The sequence below is a fragment of the Ambystoma mexicanum genome, chromosome 8 (genome assembly GCF_040938575.1).
Source record: "Ambystoma mexicanum isolate Mex_15411 chromosome 8, UKY_AmexF1_1, whole genome shotgun sequence".
NCBI classification, from domain to species: Eukaryota; Metazoa; Chordata; class Amphibia; order Caudata; family Ambystomatidae; genus Ambystoma; species Ambystoma mexicanum.
Window position 1 is genome coordinate 154,687,782 of NC_090929.1, and position 14,122 is coordinate 154,701,903.

Consider the following 14,122-nt stretch of genomic DNA (forward strand, 5'->3'; position numbering starts at 1 on the left):
CTGCTCCTCCAGTCTTCCTTTTTTTTTAACATGCTGCGGCTCCTCTTCTTCTGTAGTGATGGTTCCTTCCATGGCTTCTTTTGTCAGAACTTTCCTCGTTCTCTAATTGTCCAGTGTGGTCTCCTTTGTGGAAATAAAATTGGTAATCTTTATTTTTAATTGGGGGCTGCGCTTCTTTTTCCCTGGCGGCCATGTTGTCCGAGTTTATCCTCAGTGCGACAGAGGTATGCACTCCGAGCATGTTTCTTTCAGAGCTTGCCTAGGCGTCCCACAGAAAAAAATCTAGCATCTGGACAGAAGGCCAGCATGTTAATAGTCTTGTAGCCCACACAAGCGCGCTACATACCCTGGCAGGCAAATGTCCCTCCGTCCCCATTAAGCACACTCCCGTCATTCAGCATTAAGTTGGCGTGCGTGCCTTTAACAGCCGGTTCAGACTGCAGCTGTGGGTTATAAGGCTGTAATAGTAAACAAATGTATGCACAGGTTGGAGTAATCTCCGCTGTGTCATTTGCAGAAAACACTTCCGCAACACCCGAGGCTAAGTTGCACAGGACATCCGCTTCTGCTGCTCCCAGGTTAACGCCGTTCTGTTGAAATGGAGCATCCTAAGAACCTCAAAAAAGTCAAGTACTGTATATTTTTAAATGCAGGCCTTGTTTTGCTGCTCGTGTGGGATGCAGTATGTGAAACTGGAAAGCCCCAAAGTTTGCTGAAAACCAGCGTTACCTGTGCCCCTCAAGGCATAGCTTTGATTGTTTTTCTTACTTAATGCAATTATTCATTTAACCTTATGTGTGTAACTATTTTGTATTTGCCTTCCTTCTCAGGTCACGTTTATGCTTCTCGACCAAAACAACCGAGAACACGTGATTGATGCGTTTCGACCCGACCTGAACTCCGGATCCTTCCTCAGGCCAGTTGGGGAGATGAACGTTGCCAGCGGATGCCCCATGTTCCTGCCCTCGTCGAAGCTGCAGTCGCCCAAGCATGCCTACGTCAAGGACGACACCATTTTCCTCAAGTGCATCATAGACACAAACTCCTAGAAACGGGCAGAATGAGGCACCTTTATCGAGGAACTCGAGGAAAATGCTGCATGCTTGAAGAGGTTGTAGTCGTATGCCTTCTCATCATACACCTGCCGGTCACTAGGTCAGCATTCCATGAGCCAATGCATTTGAGCACATGTCTCACTCTCATCCTGTTTAACCAAATTCGAGGCACACATCTCTCCAAAGCCTCCTTGTACCCATTCCATCAAGCAGTGCCGTTGCGCATGCATAGTTTGTTCATACCGCACAGCGGTAGAATGCTAATGAGGAGAAGCTGGATGGAATCCAACTCCTTATCAAGATGCATTAAGCAGAATGTATTTTCTGAGACAAAATGGAGGAACAATGGTCATGTCTAAGCTTCCAAATTAGAACATAAAGAAGGGACGTTTGGTAGATATGCTTCTGAAATTGCACTTAAGCATCACAAACATCATTGTTTTATTTTGGGAGGGTCCACTTCCCCTGATAAGAGCCTGTTGATATTTTAGGAAAATAAGCTAATTGTATCATCTTCCTGAATAGGGAAAGCGCTTGTTTGTCTTTCCAATTTAATTATGTGGTCTTTAAACAGCAGAGTGAAGCGGAGCCTGGAATAGGACGGGCAGAGCGGCATAGCCATCGCTGGCGACAGTCCGCCACCAACGTTGGACAGAATTTGAGGTCAAACTCAGCCAAAAAGAACTGGGACAACATCGTTCACTGACAAATGTGGCAAGGGAAGTTGGTAGTTAATGGTCATGAAGTGAGTAGATGCCATGCGCAGTGCCCCTTCTTCCCACCACTAGAAGGTCCACCAAAGCACAACTGCCTTATCTTCGACCAAGCACCTCCCCAATCAAAAGGTCCAAATGTGGGCCCAGAATTGAAATGCAAACAACCGGGGGTGCAAACACTCATTCATGAAGGCTTGTGGAGGTGGAAGAGAAAGGCATTTGTGACAATGCCCTGGCTGGCACCGATTGGCATCACATTTCTTAGTAAACGCTCGGAGGAAGTGTTAGAGAAAAGGACATTCATATCTAAGTGTTTTTCGAGTTTGACGAATAAAGCTAATTCTTGTCTAATATTAGATTTCAGATTCACCAAACCAAAATATGAAAGGTATGCACATGGTCATGACATTGTGGGCCACAGCAGTGCGTAAAGGTCTGCACATTATTGCCATCCATCCATGAGTCCACTGAGCAGGCACATTTAACATTTTGTGCTGCAGCTGAACATCCATGGGGGAATGGGGGCAAAGACATGGACTACCTTTAAAAAGGCCATTCTCCAGTACAACCCTGGTGAGAACCTAAGGTCAAGTAATGTGAACCTGATCACCCAAACTAGATTCAAGCATGGAGGCAAACATGAGGGCTCTATGCTTTCAACTCGGGAACTCCCCGAACCGACACTGAGGAGCCACACGCAGGAACAGTGCATTCAGATCCATATACCAACAATACCCGATGATTCTCGCCAGATATCTCTGTTTAGTGTGTGCATCCAGTGTGTGCCCCTCTACAAGCTTCTCAGTTGTGGACTGTTCAGAAGGTCTCCTCACTGGGCCTTCGTATGCCTTGTCATGCCGTTTCTATGCTTGCTGTGCAATGTTATGATTTGGTATATGTGGCTTCAAGACTGGCTCTTCATCAACCTGTCAATCACAGTCTCCACTTCTCCCAGTACAAACTGGCTCGAATTCCTCATTCCAACACAAAGGGTCTCATTACAAGTTTGGCATTTTAGGAAAAAAAGTTGTGGTAATTGCAACACAATGGGGCCTCATTACGAGTCCGGCGGTAACCACGGCGGTAAAACCGCCTGGTTACCGCCGGACTCGTATTACCATTCCGCCTCCGTGACTCCCGGAATTACCAGGGCATTACAGCCCCGGTGTCCCGGGAGTCACGGAGGCCGAATGGTGTTAATCCCCATTCCCATTGAGTCCTATAGGACTCAATGGGAATGGCGAAGTGGAAACACCGGCACCAACTCGTGATGGTGCTGGTGTTGGTGTTTCCACGTCTGCCTGCAGGCGGGCGGTGTTAAACCCGCCCGGTCAGACCTGGCGGGAAGATCACCTCCCGCCTGCAGGACTCTGGATCGGGCGGTCCGGAATTAACCGTGGCGGCTGGTTTGGTGATAATGGAATCACCACTTTTTTCCCAAACCACCAAATTATAGGTTTTACCTGCTGCTGGGAATTACCATGTAATAAATCTCCAGATTTATTGAGGAAAACTGGAAGATTCACCTCCAGCTTGCTGCTGAAGGTGAATCCTCCACTTTACCTAAAGAAATCCACAAATGTACTGCACAGTAATTCCACCAGCCGTAAATGCACCAAAAAGTCCCATGGAGTCCTATAGACTCCAAAAATGAGTAATAACCACCACTTGTAGTCCAGTGCTAACCCCAAGGGACCAAGTGGCAGTAAACGTAATCGAGGTTGGCGGTAATTCTGTGGATTTACTGCCAAACTCTTAATGAGGCCCAAGGTACGTATTACAACTAAGCCACCCACACATGGAAATTCCAGACCCCTCCCAACAGACATTCAAAATCAAAACACCAAACCCATACAATTGCCTTACATGTCAAAGCCTATACCAATGCATCCTAGCACAACGGGCACAAATACATCTTTGTTTTTGACATAGAACACCTTGAAATTGACCTGCACACACGCTGAGTGACCTGCACACACAGCTGAGTGTTCTTCTGTTCTGCACACATTAATGTCACACAAAAGCTGTGAGGAATTCGACCATCCGCATGGTGGGCGTGGGCTCGCCGGGGCTTTTTTGAAATTTTTAAGTTAATGGATGACCTGCCTCAGGTAAATGTGAGGCTAATCCACACACATTTTCCTATGCTTGCACCACAACAGACGCATAGACCTGTGTACTCCGGCATGGGAACAGCCTAGGGGTACAGTCCACCTCTGTCATATTTAGTTGGAATATTTGTATTTGTATTTATTTGTTTATATAGCGATTTTACACCAATATGACAGGAGAGGAGAGCACAATGTCATCTCAAGGAGTGGGGGGAAGCTTCCCCCTGCCATGGGCAGCCTGATTAATCCATGGATCCTGATAAGGGCTCCATGGAACCGCCCTGCTCTTTTGTTAGCCCTGCAGCAGGTGTTAGCGATTAGCATACCAATAGAGGGTACGTCAAACAGGCCCCCATGGCGCCTGGCTGCAGGGATAGCAAAGGAGACAGGCAACCCAACAACCCTTTCAAATGTAACTGTTTCAATCTGAAGCCCGCTCCCACCCCTCAGAATCAATGACAGTGTACTGACATATCTGAGACTATTTTTGCAGTAGACAACCTCCGATAGAGGGACCCTATTCGTAAGATACAAGAATGTGGTTTGCAGAAGCCCGAGAGTCTGGTTGCTGCGCATCTTCAAGGGAGACCTGCTGCTTTAAAAAGGAAGCGGACAGAGAGAACCATTAACGAGACATTTTGATCACAGCAGACAGGAAGGTATGTGGGACCTAGTATTTATTTATTTTTACATTTATACAGTGCACCAAACCCTGAGGCATCCAGGTGCGAGCTACAGTTACAAGCTGGATATAGGTTACATGGTTAGAAAAAGGTGAGCAGTTACTACGTTAGGAGAACGGTTGCAGGTTACGGAATTACAAAGTTGAGGCAGTGAGAAGTTACAGAGTTACGAGATTGTAGCAAAAAACAGAATTACAAGATAGTTGCAGCTAGGTACAGACATTGAAAATAAGGTTTACGGAAGAATCTTACGAGACATACCCCGCTTACTGGGTCCATATTGAAGCATGCTGGACTGCAGGATCACATCAGGCCTATGTATGTATTTATTTGTAACGCACCGTAGACCGCAGGCATCAGGGCGCGGTACATATGGGGAACAGTAATACGTTAGGTCGCAGACACATGCTGGAAATGCTGCACACAGAGCGCTGGGGGCTACATCGGTAGTGTGAGGCCTAGGAAGCTAAGTTAGGAGAGAATAGTGTTGCGGAAGGCGCACCCTAGAAAAGTTGCACCCGGTGGGCCTGGGGACTACATCGGTTGTGCAGGGCCTTGGAAGCTGAGTTTGTAGTTTATATTTTTGGGCAAAGCGGTTACAGGGCCAACGTTCTCAAATCATTGGGAGATCGACATGGATATGAGTTCTGTGGGGGAGCCCCTGGGTAAAGGGAATAGTTTTCACGCATTTACAGACACACCAGTGCAGAAGTTCAGGAGGTAGTTTGGGTGAGAAGGGAGTAACATTATCAGCTGGTGAGGACGCATAACTTGTAACCTGGTCAAGCAGGCAATCTGCGCACATGTGGGGCACAACACCATGTCCTTTGCCTGCGCAGGCTTCACTGCAGAGGGTACAGTGTCAGGGTTTTAAAGTATGTCGGATGAAGCGGTGTGTTGTGTAGCACGTAGCGGAACAAGATGTTGGGCTCAACTGACGGCCGGGCAGCGTCCTGCGCACCTGCCCAAAAATTAAACTGCTGCGCCTTTATATTTGGAAAATGTTTTTCAAAATCGGCTGTACAGACATGGCAACCATTTCCCGTATGGCTGAATTTCTGCTTACATACAGCTGAACAGGGCGTTTGCCGGTGGTGTTATTTTAGTTTCAGGTAATAATATCCCTATATATATATATGGTTGCCGTCCGTGCCTTAATTGGCACTACAAAATGAGCCGGGGCTCAGCAAGGGGGCGTGGGCTTATGGCGGGGGTCACCAGCTGGCCTGTTAGGCCACGCCCCATGACAAGCCCAGGTCCAATAGCCTACTGGCACCCCTGCCAGGCGGCAGCCTTTTGTAGAGATCAGCACCCTCTCCCCTTGCAGGAGAGGGTGCTGATCTCTGCATTTCTTTTCTTTGGGCTTGCCTGGCAGGGGACAGCGCCTCACCTATTCAGCCTTAATGGTGGCGCTGCCCCCCTCACCCGCTGCGGAGGGGCAGTGTCACCATTGAGGCTGAAAGGGTGAGGCTACTGGAAGCTGAGGCTGTTTCCTGAAGACTGAAACTCCTGTGAATGCTCAGGAGCTTCAGGATTTAGAAAGCAAGGCCTCTGCTTCCAGCGGCCTCACGTTTTCTCCTTTATGGTGACGCCGGCCCATGGGCATCTCTTGCTTAAAGGGATGCCTCGCAGATGCGGCGCCACCATTATGGCTGAAAGGCATTTTTTTCTGAAGCCTGAAGCTCTCGCACACGAGTGAGAGATTCAGGCTATAGAAAAAAAGCCTTTTCATTTAGTGGCCGTGGCTGCCAGGGGGGATGGGCCCCAGCAGAGCCCCGCCTCAAAACGAGATTTCGGAGCCTGGCGGGACCCAGACCCGGCAGGCACCGGCCCACTTAAAGCCCTGGTTGCCGTATATAATGTTGCCGGGTAAAGGTTGTGGCAACATTATATATGTGACCATATATATAGGGACAGGGGCAGCGGGAGTTGCGGCGGTGTCCCCCGCTCCTCATGAAAAATAAAAAAGGGTTTGGGGGTTGCAGGGATGTCCCCTGCATGTTCCATGTAATAATGTCCCCACAAAAAACGGCAATTCTTCTCCGATTTTTTTTTTGTTTTTAGTTTTTTTTGCATTGCGATATTTTTGAGGGGACATTATTACATGGAACCGTTATTTTCATACCATGGTGTGCCAGTTTCATGAAAGTTAGAACACCACAGTTTGTCTTTATAACTAACTGGCCTGACGGCAGTAAACAAACACGAGCTCCCTCTAGCGAAAGAATGCCTACAAGCACACTGGAGCGGGCTAGTGTTTTATTATTATTGCTGCCAGGGCATTGAATCAAATTAACACGTAGTACAAAATGTATGCCTTCAAAGAAAAGGTTTTAAAAAACAGGGCTTTGGTGCGCACTAAGTTGCATTTTACATTTCATAATTACTTATAATGAACTGTATGTTTTTAAGTGCACCCACAGTTTACAACTATAAAAATATAGAGTGCATCCCTCCTTTAAAAACCATATCGTTATGACCCACAGGCCCTGAACTCTTTCTGTTGAGAGAAGGGTTCTGAGACACCCCTTATTCCTGTGGGATCCCCTTACCTTTTCCTCTTGTACATCACTCTGGTTATGAGCTCACTCATACAGAAAATGGTTGGTAGGGACCACAGGATTTGTTCACTAAGGTAGGTTAAGCGTACACCAATCACTGTGGCCCACTTGTCTTTAAGAGAGGGCTGGAGCCCATCATTCAGACAGATCATCTAAAGACTTCACTTGAAGCACGAAAGAGAGCTCATCCTTGGACCCTGACTGAAAGTACAGTCTGCCTTAAAGCTTCTACCAGTGAAGGAAGGCCAGGAACATCCAAAGAGGGAAGCAAGATCCCTCCCCTTAACTTCTCCCAGGGAAAAGAGGGAGAAAACTCAGAAGACCCTCCAGCTGTTTCAGAGCTGGTAGCCAGCCAGCACATAGCATGCCCAGCTAGGCTTTGCAGCAAGCTCCCTGGACAGAGAGTGCCAGAAGGTCTCTGAACCCTAAACCAAGGACAAGGTAGCTGCCTGCAAACAAAAGCCCATTGAAGAGGCGGGAATAAGTGCAACGACAAGCACCTGTCGCCGTCCACTTTATAGGATATTCTCGAGCAATTCTAGTTCCTCGATCTGCAACCGCCTGTAACGCTGACTGCCGTCAAGCCTTGAGATACCATCGTCAAGCCGCAGTCTCTGAATGAACCCGAGACGTCTTGGCCAGCGCTTCATAGCTGCTGATCAGCACTGAGACAACGATTCCTGACCATGAGTCGCCATGAAGGCCAGCCTGCTGCCATTCGCCAAGCTTCGCTCACCGAACCGTCTTGCTTCCTGATACCCCTGCTGACTCCCGTCTCGAACTCTGTCGCAGAAACCTGAAAAGTGCCCTGAAGCCGACTTGACGCTGTCGAGCACCAAGACCAACTACAGCAAGAGGTATGTTGCGGTTCTGTCCCCCTGGTCTTGCCCAGAAGGCCCCTAGAGACATTTTAAGAGCTTTTCTCCCTTTTTGCTAAAGCCAAGAAGCCTTTTAAAAACCGATTGTGGTTATAAACCATACCAGCTGCCCTCCTGTCAGTATCCAGAGTGCATCCCTTTTCCTTCTTAGAAACTGTTTGTTCTCTGCATTCCTTTGCAGGGTGGGTTGTATTTAGTAGTGTTATTAGATTGTCTGTTCCGATAATTATAAAGTAGAATTTTTTATACAACCTTGACTGGACACTCATTTTATCATTGGGTAATAATTGTATTTTCATTGTGTTGCAAATAAGCAACAATCCACGACCTTTAGAGGAGATAAACCTGCCGCTCCGTCCACGATGCCAAAATTAAACAAAGGGGTTTATCATTTGAATTGTATGCTTGTTTAATCCGTTTGGATTAATTCTGGTGTATTAGTTGTATGGGGCTGATTGGTGGTTTAGAAACCGATACTCACCCCTGGACCACTGGTACTCCAGAATTTGATTTGTCACAAAAGCTTTTTTGCAATTTCCCTCTCTCGCCTCTAACCTAACCCACTCCTTCCCTTCCAGAAGCACAAGATCGTCTATAGACCCTGCAAATCACAGCGGATTGTTGTATACATCGAAGTAAGAACATAAAATAACCTGCAAATAAAAAGGAAAAATTTTACTGAAGATGTGACTGTAAAGCTGGACACCATGTAGGGTTTGTGTGTCAGGAGAAGGCAGGAAACATGCAGATGACAAGTACGAGCAATAGGTAGACAAGGGCAGACCTGTAGGCCATAAATGGCTCTTGTGTCACAAGAAGGCAGAGTATATTTATTTAATAGGTGAACAAGGTGCTTTAACTGGAAACACTACAGTAGAAGAGCACATGGGGCAATTTTGCAATCGGTCTCTTACATAAAAGAGTATAATAATGGATCGTTAACTAGGTGATGTTACGCAACAGAGTCACATAAACGGGTCAGGGCACATGACAGACAGCCCCATGGGACTGGATATATGTATAAGTGCAAACAAAAGGGGGAAACGGTGCTGAAGATTCATGTGTGAAGTTGGAGACCCTTAAGAGCTGTTTCTTCAAGAGAAAGCAGGAAGTATGCACATGGGGAAAAGTCAGCAATAGGGAGCCAAAAGCAAAGCTGCAAACCATGAAGCCTTTTCATGTCTAAGGGAGGCAGAACATATACAGACAAAATGGAGAAATGATACTTAAGGGGCACGGGTAAAGCTAGAGACTAGTAGGGCCTGTGCTTCAAGAGAAGGCAGAAATGCAGACGGGATGGCCAAGCAATAGGTAGGAAAGGGGTAAATCTGAAGACCACACAGGACCGGTTCACCAAGAGAAGGCAGGATATATACAGACAGAATGGAGAAATGATACTTAAGGGGCACGGGTAAAGCTAGAGACCTAGTAGGGCCTGTGCTTCAAGAGAAGGCAGAAATGCAGACGGGATGGCCAAGCAATAGGTAGGAAAGGGGTAAATCTGAAGACCACACAGGACCTGTTCACCAAGAGAAGGCAGGATATATACAGACAGAATGGGCTAGAAATAGGCAGGCACGGGCAAAGCTGGAGACCTTGAATGGCCTGCATGCCACAAGAAGGCAGAAAAAGACCATGCAATTAAAAGGTACCCACATTTTGAAAACATATGTTAGTCTGTAACTTTTGAAACTTGCTTCAAAACTATGCAAACACAATTTTGACACTTATCCTAGAAATTATGCTGAATAATGTAAAAGTACAAACATAAGTGGGAAAAAAATCAATCCACCCTATTATAGCTCGTCTCTCCTCCCTTCCCTTTTGCAGTGCAAGTATGTGCTTAGGAGAAAGGCAGTTCCTCAGTGGTTCCATGGCACCTCTTATTAGCTCTGGAAGGAATGCCCCTCAATCTAGATAAATATTGGATGCATGCTTTTGCCATGGTTATTTGTTTTAGCTCTTGTGCAAATCTTTCTAAGGACCTTTGTCAGAGACGAGTTTCTAGCGTCAAGTAATGGGTTGGAGAAACTGCAAATCCAAAATGGCAGTTGTTAGTAAAGATTCCCATTAGGTTCAATTTCCCCTCCATTTATGGACCCCCTAAACGTGTTGCTTTTGTTTGGCTTACCTAACCTGACTTTTCCCACTGGAGCACAGCCTTCAGCTGCACTCCTCTGAGATTTTGCTCATTTGTTATGGGGAAACTGATGCATCCTTTAGACTTTGTTTCCCTTAGACTTCGACTATGTTGCAATTTCTCTGTAACTTTTTATCTATGTGCCAAGTACCTGACAGTACCGCGCATAGGGGTCCTTTTTGTTTTATGGCCCAAGCCTCCCTCTAAGGATGTTTTGGTGTTTGTGCAAGTGTGCATAGGACGAACTGGTGGCAGCAGTTTACTTTTAAAGTATATTCCTTTCTTCTTCGAAAGCAGAGAAAAGGCTACTGTCCCGCCATGGACAATCGTCCCGCAGCCGCTGAGAGCAAGAGCGACGTGTAACTGCAGGGCCTAAACCTACAAGCAACCTGGACTAGACTGGCAAAGTTTAGCCCGGACTGTGTCATGGGTCGGTGAGTACTTGCATCCCTTACCGGTGGCCCCCTGGCACATCCACTTGTTTTTACGCATGAGAGTACCTGAAAAGATACTCACCTTACCTGGGCTAGCCTGTGCTCCCCAGCTATTTCTGAACTCTGAATGTCACTCTACCTGCAGGGTAGACGCTCCTAGAATATTAGGGCTTTATTTTTCATGACCTCAACCCCCTTCCTGAAATGCTACAGCTCCTTGAAGAGGACCCGCTTTCGCTCTTACACACAACCGCACGTTGGTAACGCACTGCTGTACTTTGGAGCACAAGGCTCACCATTTCCTAGGGCTGGACTGCACAAGCTAGGGATAGACTTTGAAGAACTGCCTAATGTGATAGTTGTGTTTTTTTTTTATTTTAATGATTTGTATTGTTCAAGAAAGTTGTGTTTTACTTACCTCTTCTGTTGCTGGTTGTGGTTGTGTTCTCCCCTGTTATCCGCATTAGGCTAGACACATTTTGTATATATATTATGTAAAAGCGTGTGTGGTAACTGTTTAAATATTACTGTGGTTTATCTGTGTTTAGTTATAAAGGCCTATGATAAATGTATTTTTGATATACAGTTGTCTAAGAGTATTCTGTGGAGTTTTACTGTGTGTGCTCATTGTGGGATTCCGATCACTCTCACCCCACCTGAGACTTTGGGCCTCATTACACGGTAGGTGGTAAGGGTTTACCGGTACCAGTAAGGGCACCGGTACCGGTAAACCCATACCACCTTACTATGAGGTCCCTTTGCGGGACCCGACCTTAACGGCTAGTGTAGACCAGCCTTTAAAGTTGGGACCCGCAAAGGGACCTTGGTGCTAATTACGGTACCGCAACTTGCGGTACCGTAATTAGCTCCTTCCTCATTCCCATTGAGCTCTATGGGGCAAAAATGGGAATGGGGAAGGGCCATGGAGAAAGGGGGAATTACCGCTCCGCCAACCTTGGAATGGGGTGGTAATTCCCCTTTCCTCCATGGTGGTACCGGTATGGTACCGGAGGCAACCATGGTGCTAATAGCACCATGGTTTACCGCATTCCGTGTAATGAGGCCCTTAGTCTTGACCGTCTGCCAATCTACCGTAGATTGGTCTGGTTTGTCCAGAAGGTTCCTCTGTTCCACTAAACTAGGATGGCCTCCTAAACCTCTGCCCACTATGTCAGAGTTTAGAAATCCATCTTAACAGCAGTGTTGTTGGACCATCCAAACCTTCTCATGCAAAAACCTTTATTAACTGTCAGAACACTTGTTTTCATCTTCCAGCAGCCACACATCCCCCTTTTAGGCCAAGGGATTGTGCACCCACCTTCATGGTGCACTTGAAGGAATCATTACAATCTTTATTGCTCCTACTCCTCATTGACCTCCTTGTGAAAACCACCAGACAGAATTTCAGCAAATCTAAAACTGAAGCTATGAAGCAGCCTCAACATGGGCTGAGGCAGGTGTAGGAATTCATTTTGTCTGGTGGCTGTGTGTTTGGGATCTGGGGGCTTTGAGGCTCGTGGGAGACACCAGGGTAGACTTCTGGAACCAGTGATTCTTGCTGTTGCCCCTTTTGGCTGACAAACCCCTGACAAACACTGTTTGTTGCACAGCAGGAGTTGCCCTAATAGGCAAATGTCACATCAGTACCACTGCGCAAAGCGCCTGAGCAAATTATAGTGACGTTTAGTGAGGTTTAAGGCAGCTTGCAGCCTGCCAACCAGCATAGTAAGGAAGGTGAAATGAGCACCTGGAGTTTTCATATTTAAGCCAGCCCTTTCTGATCAAAAGGTTCACTCCTCCCATAATCCTTAGCGCTCTACTTATGATAATGAGTGGAGTCTCTAGACTGCTCCCTCTCCTCATCCGCCAACTCCCAGATCCTTTTTGCACACAGGGTACAGTGTACCTGTTTTGAGAGTGAAGGCAAGCGAGGCAGAAAGAGAATTTTACAGTGGCAAATGTGGAAATTGAAATGTATGGGAGCTGTGTGCAGAGGCCAGTGGTAGACGCACAGGGAGGAGAGCGGGTTGTGCTGTCTCGTCCAGCCTTTTTAGTTTTAGCTACTAGGTGGCAGTTTAGCTCCACCTATAAGCCCAAACTATTGCATTAGAGTACAGGTTGGGAGAAATGGCATATGTGGAGGGATACAAAACTTGTACGTGTTGTTTGGTTATTTACCCACCCATTGACTGCCCATGGCCATGTTAATCCCTGTGGCCATTCCCACCCACTCCCTGCCCCTCCCTGCCCAAAACACATCCTCCTAGGATCGGTTTGAGCTAGGTTTATCGTATATAAGCCTTACAATCAAACTTTGAGCTCGATGTGCCTTTAAAGCAACCTTCTGAAAGATAATGACTTAATTGAAGCTTTATAAGTGCTATTGGTGTAATAAAGAATGTCAACTAGGTTTTCCTTCAGCCACTGGATTTATAAGTACTATGAGTGTCCTTCACTGAAGTCCTGTTAAAAAAAGCATCCGCAAAGCCAACGGTTTTGGCTTGTGTATACAAATTGGGCATTTTCCAGGCACTACTATTATATTGCCAGCTACGGGTGACCTTTTTTCAGCTACTACCATCAATGGTCAGTTATTACCACTACGGCAGTGCCTGGCAAATGCCTTTCCTGTATTTACATACAAAACAAAACCCTTGGCATTGCCAGTGCCTGTTCATGTCTTATTTATGTCTTAAATGCTTTGTTATGCCTTCCATGCTTTATCATGCATTTTCCATCCTTACTATGCCATGTTATTATTTACTATATGTGGCTTTAGGATAGTCTGCACCCCTCGCCAACCAGCCCCTAGAGGACTCCACTGGCCTTTTCCTAACACCCTAGAATTCTACATTCCAAAACACAATAGGCGTACCAAATAAGCAACGCACACATGGCAATTGAACACCACTTCCAACCGGCATCAAACATCATAACAATGATGCAAATTAGCACCACAGACACATTAGACTCCCCTACTCATAACAATTCCTCTGTCTGGACATGGAAACCTAGAACTGAACCTTACCGCAGAGCACAGCAGCAAAGTTGCCTTGCATTTTCCGTCTCTCCCCACTAACCTAATGCACACACCTCTCTTTCAGATCATTCAAATGGCAACGGAGTGCCATACAAATCACAGTAACATACCATATGTCACCTGCGGCCCCTGTCTGTGCTGTGTTGCCCAATCATAGATTTGTAGCGCCAAACAATGTAGATAGTTGCATTGCCATGTTACTGTGACTACGTCATGTGAAGTAAATGCTTTGATCAAAGCAGAATAGTGCACAAACGTATCACAATGAAATCATGGTGAAACAGACATGAAAATAAGTACTTCTAGGAATCTTTTCTTACCACTGTGATCCCACTGATGAACCACAGTCAATGTTCTCCAGCAACTGTGGTACCACCAATCTATTTCCCCATGTGCCTCCAACAATGCATTGCCATCAATGTATTCCTCCATTGTACTTTCACCAGTGTACTCGCCTGTGTGCTAATAACCATCTACCATTGATGTGCTCCAGCCAATGTATTC

General features: G+C 46.4%; 1 protein-coding gene across 2 annotated transcripts in view; it reads left to right on the forward strand.

Moving 5' to 3' along the window:
* The window catches only part of TRAF1 (TNF receptor associated factor 1), a 474,790-nt gene extending 463,631 nt beyond the window's left edge, over window positions 1-11,159 (forward strand). For both annotated transcript variants that reach the window (XM_069609529.1, XM_069609528.1), the window contains one exon: window positions 831-11,159. In XM_069609529.1, the coding sequence (XP_069465630.1) occupies window positions 831-1,049 (219 nt within the window). In that variant the 3' untranslated portion in view covers window positions 1,050-11,159. The remainder of the gene's footprint in view (window positions 1-830) is intronic.
* The last annotated feature ends 2,963 nt before the right edge of the window (window positions 11,160-14,122 follow it).